The sequence below is a fragment of the Protomyctophum bolini genome, assembly GCF_963924005.1.
Source record: "Protomyctophum bolini genome assembly, chromosome: 5".
NCBI lineage: Eukaryota > Metazoa > Chordata > Actinopteri > Myctophiformes > Myctophidae > Protomyctophum > Protomyctophum bolini.
In genome coordinates, this window is record NC_137866.1 from 21,751,666 (window position 1) to 21,774,513 (window position 22,848).

General features: G+C 42.6%; 1 protein-coding gene across 1 annotated transcript in view; it reads left to right on the top strand.

The window, feature by feature from the left end:
• Positions 1-954: 954 nt before the first annotated feature.
• Positions 955-22,848, top strand: part of syt6a (synaptotagmin VIa) — a gene marked incomplete at its 5' end in the record, with an annotated part of 70,394 nt that continues 48,500 nt past the window's right edge. The window contains 1 exon segment of the mRNA XM_080762685.1: positions 955-1,111. Within this exon segment, the coding sequence (XP_080618811.1) occupies positions 955-1,111 (157 nt within the window).

Consider the following 22,848-nt stretch of genomic DNA (forward strand, 5'->3'; position numbering starts at 1 on the left):
CCCAGCTCGTCGCCTCGTTACCACAGGTAAACAGGCAGCAACCAGAGCGATGGGAGAAATGGTGAAATAAGAGCTCTCAGTCACAGGTGGCTCATCTGGGAGAAGCTCACCACTGGGAGTCAGCCTGACCTGAGGGAGTGTAGTCTGTCAAGCGACCTGGGGAAAAAAACAAACCCAGTGGTCCACTCCTAACATGGACATTTTCATAGAAAACGGTCCCATGCTGCCACAGTGTGGGGGTGGCCGCATGGGGCTGGAGCATGAAGGAAGTGCAACGAACCAGGGGGATCTGTGGGGAGGGGAGGTGGGTTGCACGCAGGAGGGTATCTGGGGGATGGGGGATGGGGCTCCTGGGGGGTGTTAGAGGGGGTGGGAAGGTATCTGGGGATGGGGGATGGGCTCCTGGGGGCTGTCTATAGGGGATCTGGGCTCAGGCTCTCGTTGGCATATTGAGTGTTGCCGAGTGAACTCGTCTGTTGTGTTCCATTTGTGCCGTTCTTTAGAATGGATGTGATGCAATATTTCTGTCCCTGGGAATACCTGGGGGCAAGAGTGATTCATTAAGCTCACACTCTGTTACACACATGTAGGGCTAAGAAACCCACACACGCACATACAATACGAATGCATACATAAACACGTGCTCATGCAATCCCTCGGCCCGGCTTTCACTCACTCACTCACGCACACGTGCACGCACGGCGCACGCATGCACGCACGCACGCATGCATGCACGCACGCACGGCACGCATACACTGCAGACTGGCTTTCACAATGTGGAAGTGCCCACACACTACATACACAAGAGACTCATCATAAACGAGGAGATTCAGCAGAGGACGCCGACAACTTGAATTTGTCTTCTCTATTCCAGGCTACGTGGCGTGGGGGTATGTGGGGGTGCGTTAGTCCTGTTGGATGAGCACACACGATGATGAGGATGCGGCTGGGAGCATGAGTTCTGACCGAGAGGACTATGACATGGTCTGTCACAAAGCTGTGACCCTGATCGTTGACCTGTGCCTCCACAACAGTCCACTTTTGGATCAGAACTCGTGTCAGGATTTTCTCTTCTTGTTGTCCAGACAGAATCCTGACCACAAAGACCCAGGTAAGGACCGTTACTAACTCAATATCTAGCCTATTCTGCAAATATCACAGTGGCTTTCCTTATGAGCACAATCCTCAGTGTTCATTTAACTTGTAAAGTGTACAAATATACAATATTTGTACTCTCTCTGAGTTACAAGACTGAACTTGCTTCTGTTGATTTTAATGTACTTTTAGGGATATGTGTTTTTAAATTTTAATTTGAACAACTAAATAAAAGGTGGCGATCCGAGCACTCAAAAGATTAAAAGAAATGAGAAGAGGGTGGATAAAAATGGAGGTACTTTATTTATAAAATGTAAAAATAAAAATCGACTCCAACAGAGTCTTCATCAGGGCAAGTATGCTCTATTTATAATCTATTTATATTTTCCAAAGACCCATGACTCCTCCATCTCATTTTCCTTTTCCACGTATATGTACAAAATGCTCTGAGGGGGGTCCACTAGCCAGGCTTTCTAAGCCATGAATCCAACCCTTAATGAGTTTTCGTGACCCCAGGGCAGAGAGCAATAGGTACAATCCATAGTGACACATTTCGGCTTGCCTCAAAGTACAGCGTTCCTTTACCACAAAGACAAATCCCTGTAGGGTGACAAATGCCAGCTGATGCTGTCCTGACCATTCAGCCTTACTCTTAGTTAGCTTACAGTTAAGGGCAACGTAGTTAAACCATTTGTAGAATGAATGTTGCTGCGTGGGTGGATACTAGTGCTGTGAAAATGAATGGAGGGTCACCCTGGCAAGAAGTAGCAATGCTCGAAACTAATGGTATGCCTATAGTAGCCAGGTTTTTGAGCGGTGCCTCCGCTCCATTACGGAGCTATCTATGTGTGTCCCTAATGCATACGTCGTGTGTACGTGTCCAAGCACAGAAAGCTACAATATGGTAACTGTCAGTTCTCCACTGTTTCGGACGCGGGAAGGCTTGCCGGAAAAGGGCCGGCCCCCTGGAGGCGTTCCTATAGGGGTCTGGGGATGTTCCGTTCCCCCACGCGGTAACTCTGTCATTTCTCTACCGTTTCGGACGTGGGAAGGCTCGCCGGAACCGGGCCGTCGCCTGGGAGTCTGGATGTTCAATAGTTGCACCGCTCAGTTCACACAGGTGTGATCTTTTAATCTACAATGGCTCTTTGGACTTGTTCACGAGGGAACATGTGTACACCCCTGTGAATGTTGCTTAGTTAATATAATGTAGTAGCCTTCACTAGTCCCTTTTTGACATTATTTTATTGTTATTATACATATTATATAAAACATATTACTCCTAAACATTTTTGCCAAACATCTCACACAGTCCTATCTCCTGGTGGAGACCTGTGCCCAGAAGCGGCTGTTTAAAGTAATCGTTGTTTAAAGTAATCTCACGTAAATCATTATTTCATAGAACATAAAGTCATCCTTTACTTACAACTTACAGCTATCGTGTATCACATGGTCACATCCACACATGTTCACATTCACTTATAATAATATAAAGCATGCAGTGTGTAGGCACCTTTATTGCATTTGTTAGTTTTATTATCATTATTCTTATGCTTTGGCATAACCGTGCAGTCTGTTTTTACAAAACTTGCAAGGAAATGAAACTCACAACCATTGGCCAAAGTGTGGTGCCATTGAGTGATTGAGCAGTAGGTCCTACTCAGTCACGACTCATGTTTGGTCCGATGTGAAGTCCGATAAGTATAGCATGTGACAAACTAGGGGGTTTTCATGATTCTGAATCCATTCCAAGCATTCGTTTTGCACAAAAAACACTCCTTGGGCTAAAAATGGCCATAGCCATCATCACAAATGTGATGAAATGTGATGTGTGCAGAACTAATGCTTGGAATGGATTCAGAATCATGAAATCCCCTTAGTTTGTTAATGACTAAGGGGTGTTAATGGTAGGAATACATATAAACCCCTATAAAACAAATTGCTTAATACCGACAGCCGGTCAGCAAGTGGATTCATGAATGTATATTATGTATTGTTATATAGACAATATTTTAGGCCAGTTAAAAAGACTACCAAATTTCCCACCCCTTTTGGTGTTCTTTGTTATGAAAAATAGCAGATCTACAAGCTCATAGTTAGCTATGAGCTTGTAGGTCTGCTATTTTTTTTTTTAATCGAAGAACGACTGACATAGAAACATAGCTTTTTCAGAAAACTGTCAGGATGTAGAAGACATTTTTAGAATCTGATCTTAGGTCAAAATAACAAAAGAAGCCTGTCGGCTGCCGGACTAAGGTGTATTTTTACTGCGGTGATTGCAACAAGGCTTGGCTGTTTTGAGTGGAGGCAGGTGTGCAGTGGATACGGCCAGTGTTTAGTTAGTAACTATGGAATTAAATATATTCGGGAATCGGGACGCAAGTCACACAACACTGTTGTGTTGTACGTAGGAACATAAATTTGGTCGTTAAATAACATTGATTGCACTGCAATCATTGCAGCTGCTACTTGTGCAGAGAGACGGATCGCAAGTTATAGGCCTATAAAGTTTAAACACATCTTTGGTGGGGATAGATTCTCTATGGACATTGGGACTGTCAGCCCGTGTGTGTGTGTGTGTGTGTGTGTCTGTCTGTCTTGTCTTGTGACATTATGTGACAATTGCAGGAGTTGAAGAATTACTTCTTTTCTATGATTTGTCATCAAATGATTGGCTTCAATCAAGGAATACATTTAACTCCTGTGTTTAACTGTGCATAGCTGAGTACTAGGATGCGCGATGCGGTAGGTCTACGGCTCTACGCAATATATAATTTATGCGTGCACGGCTGCACGCATCCGCCTGGGTGACAGCAGACTGCTGGGCGAGCGCTGGTGCTTTGGCATGGGGGGTAATACCGTCTGACAGGCGCGACTGCACTAATGACTTTGGAGTTTAAATGGACAGGTATATCAGTCCAAAGGGAGACATCGAAGAGGAAGGATGGATGGGGAAGGATCAACATATGGAATATCAGGTCAGCTCCATATATGGAGATCTAAGGGTTTGAGGTCAGATGTAGAGTTGCTGGCCAATATTGATGACATCAGGGATCTCCATATATGGGCTTAATATTGATGAGGGATCTCCATCCCTGATGATGTCACGTGATGTCACGTGATGTCATGTGCTCTATCCCTGATGATGTCACGTGATGTCACGTGCCCCGACCAACCAACACACTGACAGGAAATGCACGATTCCATATAGTTAACTGCAAATTTCGGTCGCAATAATACTAAATATTTAATTGTTCAATTTGAGCATTTAAAAAAGTAATATGTAAAGTAATATTGCTCAGACAGTAATATGTAAAAAAAATATTACTTTAAAATTAAGGTAATCGGCCTGGGCCGTGGCTCCTTGACCGGTAGCCGCGGGTTCGACTCCCGATCCCGACGGCCTTTACTGCATGTCACTCCCCCATCTCTCTCCCCCATTTCCTGTCAGCCTACTGTCTGTCCCTCTATAAAAAATATATATATTTAAAAAAAACTAAAAAGAAGGTAATCAAACCCAGGACCTTCTAGCTGTGAGGCAACAGGTCTACCGACTGTGCCAGTGCCACCGTGCCCCCCCAGGAGCGACATGTATCTTATGGAGGTTGCCATATTGGTTTTTCCGGGACTTGTCAGAATCATCACGTCCTCCTCAGTGACATCACTTAGTTCCTCCCAAGGAAGCTTAGAGAAGGAATGGACATGGTCACATGACACTTTCATGGATGCTTTCATGGGAGCCAAACTACACCCGGAGGTTTGGCAGAATACACTGGAGTCAATGAGAGCTCAGTGACCAGCTCATGAACAAGCACTATTTCGGAATGACAGACCTTTTGTAAAGTAATCGCTTCTGGAAAATAACAGAAGACATGTAACACATTATTGTCTGTAAAACACCTACATTCATTCAGCACCATGGACAGCGACTAGTCTCTGTTTGTCTGTCTGTCAACTGTCTGACATTTTATCTAGCCTCTACTACTCTCAATTTGGCACTGCCTGGGGGGGTTCATCTGGTTTGATAACGGCGTGGCCCCCATTATTGCTGCTTGCAGCTATTACCTAATTATTATGCGTTTTATTTTCGTCGATTCCATCTTCGAGGAAGTGTTTAACATCAATGTGGTCCGTCATTGTCAAAACTAGAGTGATGCCTGTTGGGAACACATGTCACTCTCAGTTTGTCAGAGCACCTCTTGTTCCCATTGTATCCTGTATATGTCACGGTTTAGGACAGGCAGGTGTTGGACCCAAGCGCAGACAAAGGCAGAGGACAGACCGGTCGAATACAAGGGGGGTTTATTAACCAAAACAGGAGATCAGGAACATCCACTGAAACACAAGGAAACAAGGAAAAACTAGGAGCAAGGGAAAACACTAGGAACATGGAAAATCACGAGGAGCAAAAAGCCACTGACTGACATTTACGAACGAACAAGGAACTAAAAACACAAGGGCATACTTATAGACAAGGACTAACTAGACACAGGTGAACAACTGACAAATCAACACAGGTGATTGGCTGGGGGACTAAGAGGACACAGGTGGAAAACAAAGACTAATCGCAAGGTTAGACAAGGCAGGTACAGAACTACAGGGGCATACAGGAAGGCACAAAACAAGACTACAAAAATAAAGGTACACAGGTAAAAGGTGAAACTCTTAACTGCAACTAAGAAACAGGAAAAAACACAACACTTCAAAATCACAGGAAAACACCAACTAAAAACAAAGGAACACAGGAAAATTACAGGAAAACACCAACTAAAAACAAAGGAACACAGGAAAATTACAGGAAAACAACAAAAGTAATAAAGGAAGACAGGAAAATTACAACAGGGATACAGAACACGGACACACCGTATTTATTATCAGAGTACTTAGTGCAGTCCTCATTAACATATGACTTGGAGGCCGTCTTTGACGCCAGTACTACGACATCAGAGATCTACATTTATAGTCGAAAAACGGACACAGACAGATTTGAAGTCGATTGGTCAGGCGGTTCTCGAGATATGCTGGGGAAAACACTCACTCGCTCACATGTGGAGATTTGCGTAATTCATAGGATTGTGTAAAAGAAAAACTACAAATCAATACTTTATAACAGTGATACGTTGACCTTTTGAGCTTTGTGTGTTTGTGTGAATCATATAGCAATGATTTGATTGGCTGAAGACGCAAATTTGCGATTGGCCGGAATGTGATGATGTACAAGAGCGCCCCGTCACTTCACACGGGTGTGATTTTATTTATATTTTGAGCGGCGCTCAACCGCTCGCTATATATCCACAGGTTTGTGTGTATGTCTGTCCGTATGAGCACCGAATGGAACATGGGGGGGTGGGGGGGTGTTTGGTTAAATTTTGGTGTAATTTTGACAGACGGACAAACAAACAGAGACTAGTCGCTGTCCATGGTGCTAGACTTTGTTTGGCTGAGCACGGAATGTGATATATGATGACGTTCTCATCATGCGTGTGTGTGTGTGTGTGTGTGTGTGTGTGTGTGTGTGTGTGTGTGTGTGTGTGTGTGTGTGTGTGTGTGTGTGTGTGTGTGTGTGTGTGTGTGTGTGTGTGTGTGTGTGTGTGTGTGTGTGTGTGTGTGTGTGTACGTGACTGGGGGGAGGGGGCCTCAGGTATATTACTTCAGAAATATCGAGGACCACGTACTTCCTCCGTGATGGATCCTTGTTCACAGGCTACATGTCACACCAATCCTGACCAAATCCCTCTGTCACCCCACATCATCCTCAACCAAGGAATTGAACGTACATCACAGTTGCCACCGGCATCCGCTACTGAGCACTGGGGACATTAACCCATTCTGTGCGGGGACCCATTTTGGCGTTAGCATCACGTTGTGCTTTAGCTATTGAAAAATAGCAGACCGAGTGGCGCGCTACGAGCTTGTATATGTCTGCTATTTTTTGAAAAATCGAAGAGCGACTGACGTAGAAGACATTTTTTTAGAATCTGATCTCGGGTCAGAATGGAAAACTGTCAGGATGTAGAAGACATTTTTTAGAATCTGATCTCAGGTCAAAATGGGTCAAAGAACCACCATTCTTCTGTGCGTTAGAATCTGGTCTCAGGTCAGAATGGGTTAAATGCCACTGCATGTTATCAAGCCGTCGATGTGAATCACTGCTGCCACATGGAGGCTCGTGAAGGCTGCTTCTCCTTGGAGGATATGTTGGCTAATAATATGGTGGGGCAAAGTATACTACCGTTCTCCTTAGTTTCTGTGCTGCACAGTTACAATATTACGGTATTTATATAAACCCACAAAACAATGTGAGCCTGACTTGAGTCACGGTGAAAAAGAAGAACATCTTTGTTTTAGCCACTTAAACATGTTCATACTCTATACTTCATTGTACATTTAAAAAAAAAAGCTAGATCTGTAATTATTTTGTGAATGTTTGCCTATTGTTCGCCTATTATGACATGACCCAGAATAGGGCACTTACTAGGAGGTTAAAACATCAGCTTTCCCCGTTTGATTTAATCTGATTTAATCTAGTTTAATAAGATTATTAAAGGACCACTTCACCACTTTTCAACCTATCTTCATATAATAGGTCCTCACTAATAATCATGATAAAATGGCACGATTTATTTCTACTCTGTGTCTCATAGGAGGGCTGTGGGCAGTTTAGAAACCGTCTTCCAGTGACATCATCATTAGGCAGATAATTTTTTAAACACGATTATTTTTACAAAAATGTTTACATTTTCATTATCGTGAGAACGATGGCTTCCATTTTCGCATTGCAACTTTTCAGGACTAGAAAGCCTGCAGTTTCTATTAGCTTGTATTCCCCATCGATGATGTCACTGGAAGATGGGCTGAACTGCCCACAGCCCTCCTATGAGACACAGACCGAGTAGAAAAAAATTGCACAATTTTTTCATGATTATTAGTGAGGACCTATTATATGAAGATAGGTTGAAAAGTGGTGAAGTGGTCCTTTAAGTATATACATTTTTGCCTATTGAAGTCATATAATGTCTATGACACAAAGCAACAAAAAGCACACAGTTTGTGAGCAGAGGAAACGGTGCTGCTGTAGCTGTACTGCTGCTGTAGCTGTACTGCTGCTGTCTCAGGCTGAGAACAGCAGTGGCATTTCAGTGGAATTCCTCCTCACTGCATTGTGTACATTTGTGTTGCCCTCGAAAATATCCCCTCACTTAGTGGAAATCAGCTGTGATAAGATGTAGAGAAATTGTTGCGGGGGGGGGGGGGGATTTAAGCCCCACGTCTTGAGGAATACTGGACAAATCACCCCGGTTCTTGCCCGTTTTCACCAGTGAGGGGGATAACTTTGTAATAATGCTATTGGCTGTTTGTATTCTTTTTGGAAAAATATAAAAAGATACTCCTGTGGAAAGGCTATATTATTTTACTTATATTGACCCAATAAACAATTTAGTATTATTTAGTATACTGTAAATTATGTAAGGTTTTGCCCACTCAAAAGGTACCTCGTCAGATAATCCCCACATATCCCACAACAGCTTCTGTGAACAGACTTACTGTAGTAGCTTTTCATAAATTATATTTGTACTTGTAGGCTGTCTGCTGTCATGAAAGTTTACAGTTAGAGAAATTCAAAGTCCAGCCGTCTGCTGTCCAAGCCTCACTGGGGAAAATTCTGGGAGGAAAACAGAAACGGGGTGAGTTGTCTTGTTACTGTCTTGAGTCATGTGTAAGACAGTGTTCCTGTTTAGAGGGGCTAAACTCTGCAGGCTGCATTTTATTCCAAGCACGACATCACAGCGGACGTACCTGTACCTGCTCCAAGAGGACCATGAGATAAATGACAGTCCATGACTCCCGAGCACCATCTCACACCGCTGAGGAAACATTTCCCAATGAGCGGGCTGCCTGCCTGCCAGCGATATTGATATTCACTCCGGAGGGTAGAGAGACAGGCTGGAAAACATGTCCCCCAAGCTTTCTCTATAGCCCACAGTTTAGCCCACAATGCGCACACACAAACGAAAAAATGATGTATCCTCACGCACACACACACTAATACTAATAACACTTTCCAGCTGCAGCTTCAGGTGTTTAGCATCGAATTGGCGAGGCTTGTTTTGTGCACATTATTTCTCAAAAGACACGCGCGTCTCATCGAGAGGTTTATTAAGCTAGACCTCTGGCTGACAGACGGCATTAGCATCAGATCGTTTTTCTGTCCCTGTTTTTTGCCTGGGCGGACGGATGGTGCATTGCAGGTCGACTCCAAAACAGCAAAATCAGGAACATCAAATGAACTGCATTGTAGAACCCCCCAGCAGAACCACAATGCCTTTCAATAAGTCTATATACTGTCTATAGTCTTTCATAGACACAGCATTTCACAGCAGACCACAAAAGAACATCTGGTAGCTGTATACGCCCCTGTTGTGAGAGATAATGTGACATTGCTGTCAGGCTGGAAACATCATCTGTTTATCATTTCCGGTTGTGAATATCTATTTTAAAATATCTTAATTTCTTTTAAATAATAATAATTATATATATGTGTGTGTGTGTGTGTGTGTGTGTGTGTGTGTGTGTGTGTCTGTGCGTGTGTGCGTGTGCGTGTGTCTGTGTGTTTGTGCGTGCGTGCATGTGTGTTATTTATTTATTTAATAATATTTATTTATTTAATTTCCATTTCTGCAAAGCAGCAACATAGATATCCTTCGACTCTTATCTTGAGAGACTAACAAGTTCATATTGTGACACGGTGTGAGCTTATAGATCAGTTATTTTTGCAACTTTTACATGACACCCTCATACGATGAGGTATAAATTACTAGGGCATTAATTTATGAAAAACCATAAAGAGATGAAATATGGAGTGTGGACATACAAGGTTTCCTCCCTAGTGGTGACAATATGGATGCATTTCTGTGTATTGTATCGCACTCTTCAAGGATGCATAACATTATTGTTGGCAATTATGAGAGCTATAAAACACTTTGTCATCATCTTTACAGCATGCAAAGTGGGTAAATTGTTCTAATCAACAGAGCAAGACGGATACAGCATGAACTGTAAACACCACTGTGAGCATTCACTGCCCATCTTCCTTCAATCCCTCCTTAATCCATTTTGGGCGGGGACCCCTTTCATTCTGTTCTACTTTAGCTATTGAAAAATAGCAGATCTACAAGCTACGAGCTTATATAGGTCTGCTATTTTTGAAAAGTCGTAAAAATGCGGTGCAAATCTTTGAATATATATTTCAGAGCGAACATTTTTAACTAAAATATTGGCTTCTGGGGGGTCCCTGGAACTACATATTTTGATATGGGGGTCCTTGACATGAAAAAGGTTGAGCACCACTGACAAGAAAAAAATGAGGATTTAGAAGCCTTTTTTTTTATCGACTGTCCAAAATGGGTTAAGATCTCACAGCACACAGTCATAGCAGTGAGGTTGCTGTTAAATGTATCTGGATGAAAGGGTGGCTTGAAATCAAATGGATCGGGGACATTTTATGGTAGGGTCAGCATGCCGGGTCGGGTTGAGGAGGTTGTAAAATGTAATGGCCAAGAAGGATGTGTTTTTCATTAACCCATTCTGGGCGGGAACCCCTTTTGGTGTTTTAAACATTATTATGTTATAATTTAGCTATTGAAAAATAGCAGATCTACAAGCTCATAGCACGCCACTGAGTGGCGCGCTACGAGCTTGTAGGTCTGCTATTTTTGAAAAATCGTGAAAATATGGCACAAATCTTTGAATATATATATATTCTTTCAGAGCGAACGTTTTTAACTCAAATCTTTGCTTCTGAGGGGTTCCTGCCGGAACAACATATTTTCAGATGGGGGGTCTGTGGCCAATTACATATCATTTTTTGGGGTTCTTGACATGAAATATGGAGCACCACCGTCACCGATACAGAAACATCTTTCAGAAAACTGTCCAAATGTATAGAAGACATTTTTTTAAATGTCGACGTCAGGCCTAAAATGGTTAAAATGAATGTGCTAAAGACAGAAGTCAGAGCGTGGCAGTTGAATACCAATCACTAGCTTCTGTAGGTTTGTCTGTGACTGGCATTTTAAACTGGAACGGTCTTCTTTCTCTCAAGGCTTTCAGATTGTTTTCTTTTTTCGTCCCCAATTTGATTTAGAAGATCGATACATAGCGTGTTGTGTGTGTGTGTGGGGGGGGGCGTAGCTGATTTCCTGGGATCTTTAGCCATCTCAGTGGAATACTACACGGTTATTTGCTCACAACACTGTGGGCTATATCATGTGAATTGACCTCTATTAATGATCTTTTCCCCCTTTCTTTTTAAATAATTGTTCCTCTATACACAATATTGTTCAAAGAGTGCTCTCTTAAAAATAGCTTGCTTTGTGCTCGTTTTGTAATACAAAATAGATTAACCCATTTTGGACTGAGGTCGATAAAAGAAAAAAGGCTTCTAAATCCTAATTATTTTCTGAAAATGGTGAAAATGGTGCTCAACCTTTTTCATGTCAAGGACCCCCAGAATTATCTCTACTGTGCCACGGACCCCCATCTCAAAATATGTAGTTCCACGGACCCCCAAGAAGCCAATATTTTAGTTAAAAATGTTCGCACTGAAACATATATTCAAAGATTTGCGCCACATTTTGACGACTTTTCAAAAATAGCAGACCTACAAGCTCGTAGCGCTATATGAGCATGTATAGATCTGCTATTTTTCAATAGCTATATAAAGCACAACATAATGCTAACGCCAAAAGGGATTCCCCGGCCAAAATGGGTTAAGGTCATTAATGACAAAGAGGTTTAGGGGATGAATTATGTAGAATACGTCTGTGCCTTAGGTGAGTCAGAGCTCCGTGCCAAAGCTGCTCTCCGTGGAGCAGTAGCATTGGTTTATTGATTTGAGAATCAGCGCCCCCAGGCCCCATGCAGGCAAGCTCTGTGGGCCCCACAGTGTGATGGGAAGAGCCTCACATAATGGGGAGAAACGGGAAGAAGTGCCAGAGCCTTGTATATTGTTTTTGTTCCCCCTTTGGAGTATATATACAGCAAATGGGAATTGCTAGTATGGATTTCAAACCAGGAAGGAAATAATCTCTGGTATAGTACCGTATACACTGACACGACAACGCGTATTCAGGGCGGAGTCACCACCCCCAGGGGAAGTTGTGATTTGCTCTCGTTCACTGCAATGCAATTTGCGGCATTTCCAAAACAATATTGCGCAGAGTAGCGATTATCAAACGTATTTGCAATGCCATACGTTGAAAGATCTGTTGCCCGTGGACAAGGCATGTTACCTCCGCAAGTTAGATATTATCGGCATAGATGTGTGTCCGTATGTGATTAAGGATTGGAAAAAGTTGCATTGGCAGCCATAGAAAATTCTGCCCAGGGTAAAAAAACGGATGTGACGTTCTGTCTTGCTCCGTGTCAGTGTATTATGCCGAATATAAGACTATATGACTCTGATTATAATTTATAAGACGACCCCCATTTTTCAAGACTTATTTGTGGAAAATGAACATTGATTGTAAAATAGTCTAGTCCCCGATTATAATACGACCCAGTTTTTCCATTGGTAAAGAATAACAGTCTTATATTCAGACCAATAGGGTATTAAAAAAATGTTACGGAAACTACGAAAATGTTAATAGGGTACTACAAATACTACCTTACTACCTAATGGTTGACAATGTAAATACAGTTATTTGAAGCTGATTGTGCACTGGAATGGACTCTAGATGCACTGGCATCTTTATTGTATAGTTCGGACATCTTTGCGATTATCTTTCTCAGTCGTGAGAGTGGAACAACAGACATAAAACTTAATTATCACCAATACACAAACAATTACCTACAGTGGTAGGATTGGTCTTAATTATAGGCATGCTCACTGCTCTTTCTTTCATTGTCGACGTGCAGGCAAATAAATACTTGCCTCAAGCACAGCGATCCGCTGGGTATTTATTTATGTATGTACTGTATGTAGACCTACAGTATGTATGTATGTCAGTGTTCTCCAACATTGATTGATTGATCATTTTATTAGACAATAAGATGCAAACAGTACAGGGTACGTAAAGCACATTTGGTCTAAAATGTGTACCTTGCGGTCTTGTTTTCATTTCATGCATTCATTCACGATAACAATAATAACAACAATTTTAATATCTCAGGCCAACAGCCAATACGGGACCTCCATTCTTGGTGACGTAACTAAGGTACGTTTCAAGGTTGGTATAATAACGGGTCTAAAGGATTTAGAATAGCAAGAGATCTAAGACTCAGAGCAGCAGTCGTACCCATACAGAGAGCTCTATAGGGACTCAGAGCAGCAGTCGTACCCATACAGAGAGCTCTATAGGGACTCAGAGCAGCAGTCGTACCCATACAGAGAGCTCTAGGACTCAGAGCAGCAGTCGTACCCAGACAGACAGCAGAGAGCTCTAAGACTCAGAGCAGCAGTCGTACCCATACAGAGAGCTCAATAGGGACTCAGAGCAGCAGTCGTACCCATACAGAGAGCTCTAGGACTCAGAGCATCAGTCGTACCCAGACAGACAGCAGAGAGCTCTAGGACTCAGAGCAGCAGTCGTACCCAGACAGCAGAGAGCTCTAGGACTCAGAGCAGCAGTCATACCCAGACAGCAGAGAGCTCTAGGACTCAGAGCAGCAGTCGTACCCAGACAGACAGCAGAGAGCTCTATAGGACTCAGAGCAGCAGTCGTACCCAGACAGACAGCAGAGAGCTCTATAGGACTCAGAGCAGCAGTCGTACCCAGACAGACAGCAGAGAGCTCTATAGGACTCAGAGCAGCAGTCGTACCCAGACAGAGATATAAGGACTCAGAGCAGCAGTCGTACCCAGACAGAGATATAAGGACTCAGAGCAGCAGTCGTACCCAGACAGAGATATAAGGACTCAGAGCAGCAGTCGTACCCAGACAGAGATATAAGGACTCAGAGCAGCAGTCGTACCCAGACAGAGATATAAGGACTCAGAGCAGCAGTCGTACCCAGACAGCAGCAGAGAGCTTTAGGACTCGGAGCAGCGGTTGTACCAGCAGTGGTGAGTGTACCTCATGGCGCGCTCTGGTCGACAGAGTGCATCTATATTTGCCATCTGTGATAAACATGGTAATGCAACATGTGTTTTTAGTTGTTGTCCACACAGACATAAGAAAACCTTTGTGGTGCTGGCCAAGTGAGCCACATCAGCCCAATCATCTCCTGCTAACTGTAAGGTGTGAGGTGTTACATCTGCTCCCTTAGTGGGTGTAGTGGTGTCAGATATTGTTTTCTACCAAGTCTCCGTTAAGTTGCTGCAGGCTACATTTTTGACAACATAATGAAGAGGAGGTTTAGTTTGTCAACACCTTTTTCATTAATTGGATGGAAATATGGCATGCCTGAAAGGCTGAATAAGTTACAATGTCACAAGCCATGAAGGATATAAGGTCATGCTTATTAATAGTACACTGTTCTCAGATATTAATCTATATCGTCAAACGGTACAGTAGCCTACTCTAAGACTAGACTAACCTAGTCAAGTCAAGTCAAGTCAATTTTATATATATAGCACATTTAAAAACAACAGCAGTTGACCCAAAGTGCTTTCCATAACAGGTAGACCGTAGTCTATCACAGTGCAATAATAAAAATATGTACAGTAATACAATCGAACCCCCCCCCGCCCCCCCCAAAAAAAAAGAAAAACAGGCCAAACAAACAAAATAACAACAAAAACAATGAACAACAATAAACACTAAACTTCACACTGTATTAAAACACGATATACAAGATCCAAACTCCATTATTCTCTATAGTCAGTCAATGCCCCGGTGGGCATCACTGGGTTAAATTCTGAAGCTGTTCCTTTTTTCTTTGAGTAAGTGCATTCTTTATGTATTCATTTTGGTACGCATTAGGTATGGTATTACCTAGATTCCCTTTATATGCGTTACTGCAGTGTAGAGTGAGCTAGCAGAGATGAGTAAATGGTACGTGGAGGAACATGTTGTAAGCCCACAGGCCATCAGGTTCCTTCCAATTTCCTGGAATCGCTGCCGCTTCCTATAGTTTTTGTTTTGTTTTTCACTTACGCCGCCATTAACAAACCCCCCGAGGAAACATGAGACAAAAGAGGAACAGTGAGAGAGATGGGAGAGCAAGTCAAAATGTAATGTAATGACAAATAACAAGGCTAGATGGCATGGAAAGTGCGTCTTTATAGGTGCAGGCTGTGTGTGTGTGTGTGTGTGTGTGTGTGTGTGTGTGTGTGTGTGTGTGTGTGTGTGTGTGTGTGTGTGTGTGTGCGTGTGTGTGTGTCAAGTGTAGTAAGTCATCAATGTGCTATATACCGGTGTATAAATATATATTTTTTCTTTTCCCTCTGTGTGTTAAGCATGTGCAGCAGTTATATCTGGTTGGACCTAATTCTGATCAGTGTTTGGGTCTATTGTATTACGCCTCTTGTGCAGATCCAAATAAAATAATTAAAGTGTGTGTGTGTGTGTGTGTGTGTGTGTGTGTGTGTGTGTGTGTGTGTGTGTGTGTGTGTGTGTGTGTGTGTGTGTGTGTGTGTGTGTGTGTGTGTGTGTGTGTGTGTGTGTGTGTGTGTGTGTGTGTGTGTGTGTGTGTGTGTGCGTGCGTGCGTGCGTGTGTGTGTGTGGCATTCTTGTATGCATGTATGCTGTGATGTGACGTGACGTGTGTATACAAAAATGGCGTTCAGGTTTCATTCAAACTAAATAGTAATACAGTGTGTTTTTCCCCCTTCACCTGCATTGCACAGAGAGGAAAAGACAGGGGGCCAATTTGAAGTTTGTGGTGACATTTCATCCTCTTGATTGTATTAGAGCACCATCCGCAAAGCAGCAATTGTCTGCCCTGAAGTGACGGTACCTGAAGCTGACAGGAACCGATGGAATGACCTTACGACTTGTCCATAGCTTCATGCATGAAACATCCCATGTATTGCACCTCTGGGCTCTCTCTCTCTCTCTCTCTCTCTCTGACGCATAAAAGAAAAATAACGTATTAGCCCAAACTGCTAAATTGTGAACACAGGAAACAAGCAACCCGCATAGTGAGTGAAGACGAGCACTCTGCGATATTCTCCATAGCTTCCGGTACAGAATTCTGAGCTATGCAAAGCCCCAACCAGTTGATAATAAGTATCTCCCAGAGGGGGTTTGACTGTCTGACATACAGCCAGATAGGGTTTGCATAATCACCTGACAACACACACTGTGTGTGGAGGGGGCTATGTTCCATTATTCATCAATATGGTCATCCATTTATAGTGCTGATTTAAAATACTGTAATAAATATATACAGTGATAGATTGCGCCTACTATGGCGAGAGTCTTCGCTCTGATGTGATTAATAATAACGACCCATTTATGACCTCATTATGAATCCATTATATAAATCCATGCGTTCTTGCACTGTGAAATCCTCACTGTTCCGTTTATCCATTTTTTTACTCTGATGTAACCAAGTGGACCTCTAGCGCTGATGGATTTGACTGTCTGACATGTATTTGATGAGCATGTCCAGGAATTATAATTTATAATCAGGGCTGGGCTAAAGCCCGTCTCTGCCTCTGTCCAGAGTTTGCTATAGCTGTGCATACACCTCTGTTTACTTTGTCCACTATACTGTAAATGGTGGCCAGATGGGCAGAATTGTTCTTGATTGACTTACTAGTGTCAATACTCCTGATTTCATTGTTGGTTTTTTGTCTGGATTGCGAGAAAGACCACTGAGTAGTACTGGATGCCAAATAGTTTCCCCCAAAGTTTTGACTATTGCACGGTATACATGAAGGTGATGTTTTATAATATCAGCTATTATTATATAATGGCTGTCTTTAGCCTCGACTAATCACTATCATATATTATTTTATTCTTTTATATTATTTTGCGAGGACCACTCACCATAATCAATTACTACATATTTATATAATGCTATATTTTAATGTTTTAAGCCCTCTTGAAAGATAGTCACTTCTCTGTTAACCTGAATAACAAGCAATGGGGCGATCAAGCTATGGTCACATAACATTGGTCCCCACCACCTGTGAATGTGGAGAAGCAGACCGTACGAAGCAGCACTGCCTTGTTGTCTGCCCTCTACGCGTGGATCTCGTTTGCGTCCGTGCATAGGCATGGCTGAGGCATGGTAACGCCCCGCCTGCCTGTGATTGGCCTGCCGACACTGCCCATCTTGACTTATGTCCTCCGAGATGCGAGGTTACTCCGGAAACTGCCCATAGATCCGAAAGTCCCGTTAGTCCGAACATGCACTGCTCCCGTGCTTGTGGTTAGGTTTAGGTTTGCTCCCGTGCTTGAGGTTAGGTTTAGGTTTGCTCCCGTGCTTGTGGTTAGGTTTAGGTTTGCTCCCGTGCTTGTGGTTAGGTTTAGGTCTGCTCCCGTGCTTGTGGTTAGGTTTAGGTTTGCTCCCGTGCTTGCGTTTAGGTTTAGGTTAGGGTTAGAGATAGGGATAGTAATTTCGGAACAATGAACCTTCTGACTAATGACACGGCACCGGTTACTCCGTGGTGAGATTGAGAAATAAATAAAACAAGAGAATGACAGCTTGGCACGCGCGGCAGAATGCAACCTTGTAACTAACTTGTATGTTTTCTTTTTTGTAGAAGAGGCAAACTAATATTGTTTATACCGTTTGCTTTGATTGAATAATTGATTGACACTTTATTTGTGTGTGTTCTAAATAAAGTGTCAGTGTTGATTATCGTGTATTTATCTAATTATACTTAACTAATACCATTACAATAAAAAGGACAAAGATGAAGGGAAAATAGACCTTTTTATAGTACAATAATGTTTCAAGTTTACACATACAATCAAATGACACAATAATCAACACAAACACTTTATTTTAGAACACCCCCAAATCAAATCATATTACGGAGTGCATGTTCAATCAATTATTCAATCAAAGCAAACGGCATGAATAATATTAGTTTGCCTCTTCTACAAAAATAAAAGTTACAAGTTATACTTCTCTTGTATCATACCGTACTACTCTACTGTACTATTTCTACTGTATTATTTCCCACCACGGAGTAACCTCGCATCCACCCTCTATGCATTCACCCAGAGCCATCTATGGTCCCGCTCGGAACCCTACGTACAGTTTGTTTACACTACACTTTACGTAGGGTCCCGTCCCATCTGTCCCAGACTAGAGAGGGGCTAGGTTATGCAGGGGAGACACTGAGTTGTTGGTAACTCTTTGAAGGGGCGGACGTGCCGATCTCATCATACACCTACAAATGACCAGATATAAGGCACGTTAGTGTAGGAATAAACAGGACAGCATACTTTCTAATTGACCGGTCTCTGATGTCTAAACTTACCTCTGTTTATTCTCATCCTCCTTTCAGGGTGGTGTTCGGGCAAATGAGTTCCCTCTGGGTACAGGCACCCCTTTTATAGTTCCGGGAGGGTGACACCAAGTTGGAAATGGATAGAAGGGGAGATTCGGGTGGACTATAATGAATTTAATCATGTATGGGGTGTGTATACATTTCTATGCTAAATGCTATCTATGTATTGAGCGTGCATATACATGTAGTAGGTTTATGTAAAATTGTATTGTGTGATTCTAGGAGTGGGGAATATTGTTATTGTTACCTGGGGAATGGTATGGGCTAACCAGGTAATGGGTACCCAACCTATATAAAAGGCAGTCTGTTGTCTCTAACCCGAGTGATGACAGGTTGCACTGAAATCTGTCAAAGTGATTGAGAAAAAAATGGAACAAATGAAGCCTTACTGAAGGTTGCCCTGGACTGGTCTCCACTCATTTATCGCCTTGGCCGCTCGGCACTCTCACAGTAAGTGACCTTGAGTAGTTTATTTTCATATTTTTTTGTGAACCGGGGACTCTAGCACGCGCCCTTCACCACGTTGCTATCGTGCGCCCCTGACGGCCAATTCTAACCCATCATGAATTCTGACCCCGCACTCTGATTTAATGAGCCTTTTGCAGTATTACTGTACAAGACATTTGTAATTAGCAGTCTGACGGTGGAAAAAGTACTCAAATGTTTTACTAAAGTAAAAGTATAAATGGTAAATGGTGCATTCATATAGCACCTTTATCCAAGGCGCTTTACATAGATGTGCATTACATTCATCCATTCACGCACACATTCATACACATATGGTGGCGGAAACCATGCAAGGCACCAACCAGCACATCAGGAGCAATTTGGGGTTCAGAGTCTTGCTCAATACAAGGACACTTCGACACTATCACTGGGGGAGCCCACATAGGGTTCGAACTGGCAGCCTTGCGGTTTCCATCCAGCCACTCTACCCCTGAGACACCGCCGCCCCGCTACATTGCAGTATAAATACTGCAATACATTGCAGTATAAATACTGCAATGTAGATGTACTCTGTTACAAGTAGAAGTCCCTTATTCAAAATGTACTCAAGTAAAAGTACAATATCGGCATCAAAATGAACTACTCATATTGCATTTCACAAGCTCAAAATGTGTACAAAATCTTTAGAAAATAGCAGAGGCGCTAACGAGCAAGAAATGGAGTAGGTTGTGTGTTTGACGAGCTCCGCCAAAATCTATTAAAAAAGTTATTTCTGAACACAACTCAACCTTAAAAAATATCGTAAAGTATCGCCAAACCTGTTATCTTCAAGATACATTAGTTGTATCCCGGCCTGCCTGCTTTATGGAATATAATCTACGGAAGTTTAGTTTCGCCACGGCCACCAAATCAACACCCGCACCGAAGCCTGCAGCCGCGGTCTCGAGTGCCTCTACTACCCAGGAGGAAAGCCACTCCTCCCGGACTCCTGACGCAATGTCCGACCCAGCAGACATGAAAGCTGAAATTCTCTCTTCACTGAAAAATGACATCGCCGCCTTGATCAGGTCTGAATTAACTGCTGTGATGGCTAAGGAATTTGACAGTGTCAGGTCCGAGTTAAACTCACTTAAGACAGAAGTGGCAAAGAATACAGCAACAATATGCTCTGATGTGGAGAAGATGAAAACTACTGTGGCGGATATGGAAAGAGGCCTGTCGGCGTGCTCGGACGATATGACTGTGGCGCAGACGAAAATAAGTAAACTAGAGTCAGAAGTGGCAAGTTTACAGGAGAAATCATTGGATTTAGAGGGAAGAATGAGACGAGACAACTTAAGAATTGCAAACGTAGCTGAAACGGCAGGTTCAAGCTCACCAACAGCAGTTTCCAAGCTATTAAAAGAGGTTTTGGGATTGGACCGGGACATTGTGATTGACAGGTCGCACAGAGGTTTGCAAACAAGAGGAGTGGGGGGTAACCCTCGCGTTATCGTGGCAAAATTGCACTACCATCAAGACCGTGTTGATGTCATGAGACGTGCCAGAGAAGCAGGCCCCCTCCACTACAACGGAAGCAACATTTACATAAACGAAGATTTCCCCCAGGCTGTGGCCAAGGCTAGGCTGAAGTATAGAGAAGTGAAACGTTTCATCCGTGACCGTGGGATCAAGGAGTATGGTCTCATCTACCCATCGCGCTTCTTCATAAAGCATAATGGAACTGAGAGGCAGTTTCAGAATGCCGACGAAGCCATGACATACGCGAAGCACATCTTTCGGCAAGCGGCACCATCATCGCAAGTCAGCAAAGACGCCCCTGCGCCTTCCGTTCCATAATGACAGTGACAGACGCACTGATGCCGTGACTCTTGATTGTCTAGACTGTAACACAAATGACTCGAACCCTCTCACTCAGAAATGACTCCTGCCTGCCTGGTAATCTCCCTCGGGTGAGTAAATAATGTGCATTGTCAGTGTGACTGCACACATCGTTCTAAATATGGCCCATGATCCCATCTAATTCTATTTTGATTGGCAACACAAAGAAGCTGATATAATGGACAACTTTATTTTATTTTATTATGTATGCCGAGTTTGCCAACTATTTTTCACGTCCACATTTATACTTCTGCTGTTGGCTGACTAATCTGGAACCATATTTATGACTACTGTTGCTCTTTTCTTTTCATAATTGTGTATTTGAACTTCATATCATGATAAATACTACCAGTGCAGTGCATTTTATTTTATTGTTTTCCCTTTACAATTAACAATTCTTTCTGTGTGTGAGAGGCTGTGTCGTTGCCCCTTGCGTTTGTTCTCATTGTATTATTTTATTAGTTAGACCTGCTTGGCTTCTACGGACACTGTTTATGCTTACAGACACTGTCTGCTGCCTAATGTTCGTGTCCACTCTTTTCTGTTTCTTGTGAGCCGTGTATTGTATATATCATTTTTTTTTTTCTATCGCTGTGTTGTAGCTTATATGACAGGATGGTTATATTTCAGATATCTAACATGCTGTTTGTTGAACAGCACAACAAACTCGGATATATTCCCTATTTTTTGTTATTATTATTATTATTATTATCATTATTTTTCAGAAGGAAATTTGGTTTAAGGTTGGTGCGTGCGTGCGTGCGTGCGTACGTGCGTGCGTGCGTGAGAGTTTGATGTTTCCCACTCTAGTGGAGACCCTGGTCAAGTCACAAGTTTGTGTGGGTGTGTGTGCGTGCAGGTGTGGGTGTGTGTGTGTGTGTGTGTGTGTGTGTGTGTGTGTGTGTGTGTGTGTGTGTGTGTGTGTGTGGGTGTGTGTGTGCACATTTACTTTTAGATCATCAAAACCTCCCACATACTGTATGCTTTATGTTCGGTATACACACTTATACAGTATATATATTCAATCAAAGATTTGTTATTGATACGAGTATGGGTGTCTTTAAGCTAACCGAATGTTTCACATCTATATGTTTCACACTCTATATTTGAGTTAGGCTATGTATAATGTGTAATAATGTGTTCATTATTATATTTTTATTTCCAATTTGGATTTTGGCGGAGCCCCGTCTGTTAGGTTCAGGGCTCTTCGTTAACTACACTCTTAAAGTGTGGTTTCTCCGTTTTTGCTTTGCGGTTTCCCAGCGTTTTGAGCACTCACTATGTGCTTTTCCTTCTCTAGCTTAGAGGAGGAACGTGCGATCTCTTTCGGGTTAGTTGATCAGCACAGGGGTTTAGGTTCCTTCCTTTTTCTTTTTTTCCCCCTTCCCCATTTGTTTTTTGTTAAATATGGTTTTCATTATTATAATGTGTGCCTTTTCACTTTTGAACGATTATGCTTGAGGGTTACGTCGTATCTGGACCTGCTGGACCTGTTGTACCTGATATTTTCTTTCAATATTTTCACTAATTTATCATGATGTGTCCCAATGTCGGTAACTTAGGCTCAATTCGATTTATTAGTTGGAATATTAAGGGGATCCACCATCCAATTAAACGTACTCGTGTATTTACGCATTTGAAATCTATGGGTGCAGAAATCATGTTTTTACAAGAGACCCATCTCCGTACAAGTGATGCATCTAAACTTGAAAGAGGTTGGATCGGACAGATTTTTTGTTCTAAATTTGATGATAGATCTAGAGGTGCAGCCATACTGATTAAGAAGGGGGTCCCTTTTGTCCCCACTTCAGTGATTTCTGACAACAATGGCAGATACGTAATAGTTTCTGGAAGTCTTTTTGGCTCACAGGTGGTGTTGGCTAATGTTTACGGACCTAATTGGGACAATCCACAGTTTTTCTCTCGTTTTATAGCAAAGCTACCAGATCTCCACACACATTATCTGATCCAAGCTGGGGACTGGAACCTTGTTCAACATCCAGACTTAGATAGAT